The 10338-nt window shown below is 40.3% G+C and overlaps 1 protein-coding gene across 1 annotated transcript; it reads left to right on the forward strand.

Annotated features, from left to right (window-relative positions):
- Positions 1 to 192: 192 nt before the first annotated feature.
- On the forward strand, positions 193 to 7646 carry LOC112137533 (fascin; the record flags this gene model as incomplete). Its single annotated transcript, XM_024259888.2, is given in 5 exon segments — positions 193 to 1053; positions 5249 to 5405; positions 5492 to 5613; positions 5756 to 5926; positions 6474 to 7646. Coding segments are annotated over 5 exon segments (1479 nt in total). The 3' UTR covers positions 6680 to 7646.
- Between the last annotated feature and the right edge of the window lie 2692 nt (positions 7647 to 10338).

Here is a 10338-nt window from a genome sequence, read left to right on the forward strand (position 1 = left end):
AAAAAAAAATATCTCCAAGGGTGGGGTGGGTTGCCAAAAAAAAATAAAATCTCAACCATCTCTCTGCAGCTCGCTGTCTGCGTGCAGAGGGGCGTGTACTGACCTATAAGAAAAAATCCTGTCCTGCAGCCCCACAGAGGCAGAGTGGATTCTACATCATCTGTCAGAGCATCTCTGTGTCTGACACTCTCCTCATCTCCTAACAAAGCCAGCATATTCTCTCCCCCATCATGTCTTCTAGCAGCGCAGAGGGGGACAAGCTGCAGATCCCTCTGGGACTCATCAACGGCGCGGGCAAGTATCTGACGGCGGAGACGTTCGGCTTCAAGATCAACGCCTCGGCCAGCAGCCTGAAGAAGAAGCAGACCTGGACTCTGGAGCAGACCGGGGAGGACGGCAGCGTGGTCTTTCTCCTTTCCCACCTGGGCCGCTACCTTGCCACGGACAAAGACGGCAACGTGACCGCCGACAGCGAGACGCGCGGCCGCGACTGCCGCTTCGTCGTCACGGCGCACGAGGACGGGCGGTGGTCGCTGCAGTCCGAGCCCCACGGCCGCTTCCTCGGCGGCAGCGAGGACCGCATAACCTGCTTCGCCCAGAGCGCCTCCCCCACGGAGAGATGGAGCGTCCACCTGGCCGTGCACCCCCAAGTCAACCTGTACAGCTTTGCGCGCAAGCGTTACGCCCATCTGAGCGCGCATGGAGAGGTGGCGATAGACCGGGACGTCCCCTGGGGGGTCGACTCCCTGGTGACCCTGGTCTACCGGGATCAGCGGTACCACCTGGAGACCTCCGACAACCGCTTCCTGCGCAACGACGGCAGCCTGTCCACCAAGACGGACAAAGACACCGGCTACATGCTGGAGTTCCGCTCGGGGAAAGTGCTGTTCCGCGACTGCAACGGCCGCTACCTGGCCCCCGCGGGCCCCAGCGGGACCATGAAGTCTGGGAAAGGCGGCCGTGGGGGGAAGGATGAACTGTTCAACCTGGAGCGCAGCCTGGCGCAGATCGTGCTGACTGCGGGTAACGAGAGGAACGTCTCCACGAGGCAAGGTGAGGCTCTGCAGCCACAAAAGAAGGAGTGGCAGGCACAGAACCCATCCAAATGCGTAAAAAGACGCAAAATGAAACACATTGCATACTCTCTTTTGGATAAAACATGGCAGAATTTAGCCATAGATCACACTTAATGCAATTCCTCCATCACCATGTGGTTTTCATTATCATGCTCTCATACTCCCCCCCCCCCTCCCCCTTTTGGCTAGACAGGCTATCCTCACATTTTTCTGCAGTAATTCTAACCCCTGCATTGTTCCTCCATGGTCACATTCATTCCTCATTTTTTTAAAAATCAGTGAATGACAGAAAGAACAGACACATAACAAGTTTATATCACATAACAAAAGAAGGGGATGGAGCGAGCGATTGTGTCTTTGTGCATGATCACTGTAGTAAAGATAGAATGTGGAATGAGGTCAGCATCTTGTGACCAGCGTGCAGCTGATTCAGAAACATGCTTTTGATTTAAGTAACACCAACCAAGCTGTTTTGGAGGGTCAACGTGTAGCTATTTCATTGCTTGTTTTGCTCTTCTGACAAAATTGATGCACAGATAGCTCCCTCTCATAGCATCATGGCATCTAGCGGCCACTTTTATCCAGAGAACCTAATGGGTTTTCAACATTTAAGTGTCTTGCCCAAGGACATAGTGTCTGCCAAGCTTCAGAATGAACCCCCTTACAAATATGACTGTTGGAAAACAGGAGATACTAGCAGTTAGAGGACTGTAGATCATGGGTGTTCATTCAGGAAGAGGGCCAGATTTAGTGAGGGGAAAATGTGTGAGGGAAAGCCAATTGGCCTGCGCTCTTTAAACCACACCAGATGCAAATGAACTGTTTAAAGTCCCACTGCAGTCATATTTTAATCAAATCAAAAAACCATTCCCGGTGGTCTTTTAAATATATTTATGCTCTTTTAATCCACAGTACTTAATTAGAAATTTGCCTCTGAAATGTGGGCGTAGAGTAAGCCTGCACTCATTTCCTATCATCCCTTTGTTTGCACTCTCGCGTTAGCTTACAGCCCCTCAAAAATCCCAACCTAACATGACCGGGGCAACAAAAATGGCAACTAAATTTGAGCTATTCAGAAGTACAGTTTGGAGCCAGATGCCAGCTCAGACGAGGAAACTAAAAATGTTCTTGGATCTATTTGTTAGCGAGTGTTAGCAAGCTGAGCAGCGACTTTACTGGAGCACTTACGCCACTGCTACAGGCTTTTTCCAACAGCTTTTTTTGTCTGCTCCTGATTCACTATAATTTGAATAAGGAAATGCTCAGATTTTCTTTTTTTTTTCTGATTTTTTTCTTTGTATTTGTCCTCCATTCTGAGAAAAACAATTCTATAAGAACACCTTAAACTCTAAAAACACTATTTTCATTGGAATTCGTCCTTGATGAACATTTAAAATGACAATAATTTCATATTTTAATTTTTAATTTTTAAAGAAAAAATAGTAAAAGGTAACAAAATAGTCACTACCAAATGCTAAATGTAAACTTCAGTTCAGGAAAGTAACACAAACCACAGAACTACAAACCACTGTGGTATTGATCATAGAAACAAATGAACCTGCTCCTCTGGTTTGGGCTTTAATGCTCTGAAAGTCAAGTAGCCACAAGTTTACAATGGTGTATAATGTAATTTGGCAATTCACAATCAATGAATTATACACATAGTTTTTAGAAACTGCAGGAAGTCACATATTATTGGTTTTATAACGGGAGGCTGTGGGCCGAAAGAAATTTAAACACCAAATTTGGCCCACGGGCCAGACTTTGGATATGCCAGCAATAGAGTGAAAATCCTGTAATATAAGTAAAGACTTCAAATCATAAAAACATACTGTTCTTTTTTGGTCAAGCTTCTTCTCTCTATTAACTCTCATACTGAGACATGAGCAGCTTGGATTTATTAAGGCGCAGTGGTCTTGGAGCCAATTACAAGCTAAGGCCACCAAACTGATGACATTGCAGTATTACCACTATATATTGTGCTATTTTATGGGGTCCAGATGACCCCACCTTTATATTGATGTGTGATCCCTCCTATAACAAAGGTGGACAGGATTTTATACCAGTGGACACCAGTGATGATTAAAAAAAATCCTTGTAAAAAAAAAGTTCAGTGCACTGTCTTTCGAGTTCCAGATGACCCAACTTTTAATTTAGCACAAGGGCTGCAAAAATTTCACCAGGTCATAATCTGGCATTTTAGATTAATCTGGCAGGCCTTTTAGAGTTTACAGATGGACCCACTGCCTACAAACCAAATCTGTCAATACTGCCTCGTAAGCAGACGGTAATAAGAGACATGACTCTTTAGGCTTTCAGCTCGGGTTACTTTCAGAAAAAGAGGCTAATTAGACAACTAACAACACCCACTAATTTATGTCTCCTGATACTGTTCCCTTAACCACCACTCCGCCTTCCCTACAGCAGAGAGAAACCCCTATGACCCATTCAGAGCTGAAAAACCAGAAATTACACTCTTTACTGTAGTACCTCGCATTGCAATTCCGCACAGAGGAGAGTGGGGATCCCAATGAATAATACAAATGGACTCCCATCTGATTGCAAGGTACACCTGGATTTAGATCAAAGTTTGACACGTTATATTTGACTTACTGGGACAGAACCTTTCTAACAAATATATTCATCCTCAGGGATTGCTTTGCCAACTTGACTAGATCTACTCTTCACTGAGTCAGATTAATCTAGTCAATGGGTCTTGAAATATTGGAAGAAACTAAGTGCAATGTCTGTAAAGTCTGAAGATCTGCCCCACTTCTGTTATAGCTTTGTAAGCTGTATAGTCTTTTTATAGATGCACCTGCCCACCCTCCACATGGTATCCCAGATAAGATGACTCATGTGAAGAAGAAGTCATAGAGTTGTTCGTACGTATTGATAATGATATTGACAATGATTTAGCTACACTAAGGGAAGTCTACTTCATTATAGAAAAACTCTACTTTAGATTCCTTCATGAAAGTTTTGCATCTGGAGACTTTTTAGATGGAGTTGCTCCAGTAGTTCCTTCTCATCTCCGTTACCACATCACAATAAAATGGAGGGGTAAATTCTTGTTACTTTAAGAATTCCTGCCAGTTCCAGATCACTAGAAGCGTTTCTTTGAAAAACCAGAATCACTTGGTTCCACCACTGCTTTTTCTATTTTTCTACTACTAACATGTAAAGAATGGTTGAAATTATATCTTTAGTTTTAGTTTCAAAACACTCAATGTAGAGTTTGCTTTATTTAGTCTGTCCTTCAAGTTTAAAGACAACCAAACCAATGCATGGTTTTCTGCCAACAATGTCTTTTAAAGAATCAGAAATCCACCCAAGTGGTCACTCCACTTACCCTTTGGTGAACAGATGATAGGCACTGGCCTGAGCAGATCTTCAACTTAAAAGCTTCCTAAAGCTTTCCCAGTGTGTCTACAAGAACCAATACAGTTAAGTACTGGTTCTCATGAATTATGCAAAAACTATATCCCAATCGCCTTTGATAATACTGTATAGCTCAAATACTTCCAAGTACTCTCCTTCATTAAAGGGATGCAAAGACACTCTTGAGGCTGACTGTGGGTCAATCAGCTGGAGTTAACTGCCAAACCACTAAAACAGTCATTTTCTTTTGTTTTTTTTTCTCACATAATATAGGAAAATATAATTTGCCACAGAATCCCATTCAACTGGATGGAGCGGGCATTAAAAAAACAGTTTAAGGATAATATAGGACCAGTCAGTACAACATTTTGAGCAATACAGTCTATTAAAAAAGGAGAGAAACGTGTGCTTTTGTTTTTTTATTAATATGTCAAAAGCTGCTCAAATTTATAACAATTGAAAATTGCACGTGAAAAGGAGCATGGCTTTTTGATTGGCTGGGGGTTAACCAATGTGCAAATTCAGCAGAAATTCACTATTTTTTGCGTCTTGTCCAACAACTCAGAATGATGCCATATTTGTCAAAAGGAAAATCTATCATCTCCTCATCTAAATCTGTTTGGCTATCTTGTTTCGCCTCATCACCAAGCACACTGCACATCACATAAATATAAAAGACTGGAGAATGATCCATCAAGTTACATTTCTTGACAAATCTTTATCAACAGAAATTCCATTACGGTTGTAACTCCCAGTGGCAAGTGAAGTGTGACTGCAGGCTAATTTTTTAGGCATGGATCTGTCTGCTAATCAGGACGAGGAAGGCGACCAAGAAGTCTTCCAGTTGGAGATGAGCCGTGACGACAGGAAGTGTGCCTTTAAAACTGCTGCTGGAAAGTACTGGACTCTGACTGTGACTGGAGGACTGCAGTGCACTGCCTCCACCAAGTAACCTTCAAACGATATTCACACCCTGTGGAAGCTCTTCTGTCTCGGACTTCTCATTAAGTTTGTGTTGAATGGGTGCTTCTCAGGTCTGCCAACAGTTACTTTGAACTGGCGTGGCGTGATGGGCGGGTGTGCATCCGTGCAGCCAACGGCAAGTATGTGACAGCAAAGAAGAACGGGCAGCTGGCTGCTGCCGTTGACAATGCAGGTCAGTCATCTTTCCGACATTTTGATAAGATTTAAACTTTTTTTTTTTTTTTTAGGCCTGAAACCCCCTAATGGGCTTTTTATCTTTGTCTCAAGAGTCTCTGGAGAAATGCATTCAGGGGTCTACTTAACTTGTTTTTCAGGGGAGGCTGAACAGTTCCTGATGAAGCTAATTAACCGTCCAATCATCGTCCTCCGTGGGGAGCATGGCTTCATTGGGGCGCGTAAATCTGGACTGCCCACACTAGACTCCAACAGAGCATCCTATGATGTTTTCCAACTGGAGTTTCATAATGGTGCTTATTCTTTCAAAGGTAAGTTGTCATACTACTGATACAATTACAGATGACAAAATATTAGTGTTGTGCTGTTCTTTAAAATCAAATTCAAATAGATTTCCTGCTGGTACTTTTCTGAATAGATCAAACCTGTTGATTCTGCGGGAAAGCAGTTTTATTAAAGACTCACTCTGATCATCTTTTGATTTATTTTTAAAGCCTTCCAAGAGATTGTTAAGGGTGTATTAAGACTGGACACATTCATTTATTTCCCCCAATTATCAGGAACAAATTTTCAGTCTGTATACAGGGACCAAGAGCTGCTCTCTGACCCATAGAAAGTTCATTAAACATTTTAGATATTTGGTCAATAACCAAATATACTCAGCATTTTACATAACAATCACAGTACAAAAACTATTCCAACTGCAAATTTCCTTCAATAGTTTTGCGATGGAAGCAGTTCTTAATGAGAATGTCTCACCCAAAAAACTTGTGTGAAATTAAACATTTAAAATGTATAACGGTCATGTCATTTGAATAAAAATGACTGCTTCACATCACAGATACTTTTTTTATCCAGATTCCCAGGGCAAGTACTGGTGTATCGGAGACGACACAGCCGTTGTGTGCAGCAGCTCCACACCTGTTCAGTTCCTGCTTGAATTCTGCGACCTGAACAAGATGGCCATCAGGGTTGTCGGGGGGAAATACCTTAAAGGTGACCATGCCGGGGCCCTGAAGGCCAGTGCAGACTCCCTGGATAGTGCAACTCTGTGGGAATACTGAGAAAACGTTCACGTTTTTTGGCACAATGCTACAAACTATTTAGATATACTGTTGGTAGCAATTTTTTGCTGTTGTACTTGTTATTTTTTTCTTTTTTGCATATGTATGCGTGTAATTTTGAATTTGTTCGAATGGCCGAATGAAGGATAATGAAATTTGACATCCTAGCACAAAGGTACGGCATTTTTTTCTACTTGTGGACTTATTGCTGGGCTTTTTACAGAGGGTTTTGCATTTTGCTGTTTTACTGATTGTGTCGTTGCACATTGTTGGTCTCCCCAGTCAAACACAGTCATTCATTGTGCCTATCTACCTATGGTAACTATTGGTTTGACATATACCTTATAACTTACATGATGGAAGTATGTGATGCTCGATGTCCTGCTTGTATGTGCTGCTTTTATCTCCTGCTCTCTCTTAAGACACAAACTGAAACGCACACCAGATGGAGAGATGTTGCTGATTTACATTCCTCTACTTTAAATATCACTTCCAATTTTGCTGGATGATTCAAAACATGGGAACCACAGAATTGTGGAAATGGGATATAACATTTTTCTGGCATGCACACTCAAATGTTCTGCAAGATAGCACAAATTAAAAGGCTTTCCTTGGGTGTTAAACCCATTCAACAGTTCTGTGAGGTCTGCGATGGTGGTGATGAAAATGAGCTTTAAAACAAAATGACACATTTATCATTTTGGGTAAGGCGTACACACAAACAGTCCAACTGTTCAGTGCAATAATATTAAATGGTGGAGTGTATTTAAACATAACTGAAAGCACATGATTCTTATGAAGCGCCTTATTTAGCCTGGGTGCTGCTGCTGGTGTGTGAACATGATGGTAGAGTCATCTCTTCTGCTGACACTTTGGCTGTGCCTTTCACCGAGCATTCATTTTCTTCTCTCGTGCTCCTACATTTGAATTCATTTAATAAAATGTCCAATAAAGTTGTCAGTCTGGCCCTTTTGTGTTTGACTTTTCTGTTCCGGGAATGTTTTTCTTGTCCCTAATGTTAATTTATAAGGTTTAATTTAAATTAAGTGATCTTTGAGATCACAGATTGTGACTCTTTGGATTTAAAATGTTTTGTATTTTGCAAAATTTTGAATTTGTCCGATCATTTAGACTAGAATGTGGATATATTGTAGCTCTTAGGGTACTAAAGACCAGCCAAAACATTACAAAGAAAGTTAAAAGTCACAAACTGTAAAAAACCAAACATGTTATTCGACATTTAGTATTTGTTTGAGAGTCATTCTCAGTGTGGGTGCCATTTTGCTCAAATTTTAAAAAATCTGTGTCATGGTTTTGTTCATACTGCAGTGTGTGGGAGAAGGAAAAAAGAACCTACATCAAGTCCCCTTTGAGATCTCACTGATCCAAAAATGCATAAAAGGAAGGAAGAGAAGGTAGCCTACTCCACTTTCTCTGAGCCTCTGCAGGGAGAATCACATTTTCCTGAACCTCTATAACATGTGAAACACTTTTAATGGGTTATTTCACATGATAAGCTTAGCATGTACTGAAATATCCACATAAAAGCTTGTCTTGGTCTGCACAAATTGCTTGTTGCCGTGGTAACCTAAAGTAAAGATGAAGATTGAGGAGAGTGCATGCTTAGAGATCTGCCAGATAGAAACAAATAAATATTCCCAATAACCTCGCACCATTCAAACCGTCATAAATGTCCAGTATGGATTTTTCAAGCAGAGGAAATGGAGTAAATAAAAGCCTGAACATAGACACTGATACTTGATATTCCCTGAGTGAATCCAAGCATTCCTGTGTGCTCACCTTAATCAAATGAAACTGTCCATCTTTGGTTGTGAGTTTGCATTGTTGTTGCACATAACATCTTTAGCATATGTTAAAGAATCTGCAAGGAAACTAAGCACACTGCAAGGAATCAGAGAAAGAGATGAGCATGTTTTACAAGACACACAAGGGAATGTCTGAAAGAGATCAAAAGTGAAAACTTTTCTTAAAGTTTGAAATAACATTCTAGTCTAAAGCTAAAAGATAGACATAAGCAATGCCAGACTACCTCCAAACTAAACTGTATTCTTTATAACCTATTCACAGCCTCTGATGGTTCATAAAAATCTTTTGGGTTTTGAGCTTCGTTCACATTGCACTCAGCAACGTGCGTTCAAGCGACCACTTCCAATGAAAAGTCTATGTAAACACAAATAGATGCACATTTTGGGCTTCTGTGTTTGAATCGTTCACGCGTAGCTACTCAGGTTTCTACGATCATTTTCAGGCTGTACGTACAAACTGTGTGGCCATTGTATGTGTGTTGCAAGTTCATCCAGGTTGAATTTTGACCAATCAGGAACTTGGATTTGGTAGTGATGTATGGATGGTGTCTCTTTTAATTCACATAATTCACATAAGTGCCAACTGTTGGAAAATTGATCATGGAGGATCAATTAATATTTGCAATTTGTGGAATTGTAAACAGTAGAAAAAGATGAAGAAGCCGTTTTCAGTTTTTCCAGTGTAAACACATAACGAGTGAAATGCAACACATGGGTTTTCCATAGCGTTAGGGTTCAGGCTTAAACACACATTCAACAATTTGTGTTCCGTTGAGTGTCCCAGAATCATTCCCGTCTACACCCACAACCATTTTTTAAATCACTAATTGCTAATTAGCCAGCAACATGCAATTTATCAGCTTTTACCCCAACTACCATTCAGAGGGAGATTAAAATAAAACGAAATTTCTATAAAAACAGCATTATTATTATTATTGTTGTGTTTTACTTTGCATGTTGAGACTAAACAGTATTGTCAAAATCCAGTTGTAAAAAAAAGGCAATCTCCACCTATTTTCATGTATTACAGGCATAAAATATAAACCATAATAACCAGAAAGTGAAAGTGCTCAGTTTCATCATGAGGTTAGCATGTTGTAAAATAAATAAATAATCTAGATAACACAAAAAGCATTTATTTTATTATTATAGCAAGCCAGAGTGAATCATTACTTCAGGTTTACCTTGTCATATCATGTTTGTCACTGTGTGTTTCACTGCTTCTCAAAATTTTATATAATCCAAAATAAAGATCTTCTAAGGTAAATCTTGAGGCTATTATGCTAAAAATGTCTTCATTTCTTCATTGCATTCAATATAGATTCATAATATCTCTGATTTGAAGATAAGAAAGATCATCTGAAATCTCTCTTAACTTGTGAAAAGTTGCAAGTTCTACAACCATATCCGGTTATAAGATTATTTTATATAACTAGCTCAAGCACTCTTCTAAAACTATTATGACATGAATCAGAAAATATTTGATTCAAAAATGACATTGTTTGGTCTAACAAAGATAAAATGGGGTTTCTGTCTTAAAAGCTGTGGTCAAACATGAATTAGACATTTAGAAGTCTTTTTTTGTTTTGTCTTATTCAATGCACAAAACATATGGTCACAAAAAATAAGGCAAAATGAACGTCTTGAGTTTGGAGAATCAGAAAAGAGTTATGAACCCTTAAACCGTCTGCTCAACTATAAGATTGAAAACACTTAAAAATATATTTTTAAGAACACTGGTTGAGATTGCTTCCTGCTTTGCTACAGTGCGGACGCACACTGCTTTGCTCCCCCTTCTGCTTTTAATTTTCGCTGATTATTTTCCTTTCTTCT

This window comes from Oryzias melastigma, linkage group LG1 (assembly GCF_002922805.2).
Source record: "Oryzias melastigma strain HK-1 linkage group LG1, ASM292280v2, whole genome shotgun sequence".
Classification (NCBI taxonomy): domain Eukaryota; kingdom Metazoa; phylum Chordata; class Actinopteri; order Beloniformes; family Adrianichthyidae; genus Oryzias; species Oryzias melastigma.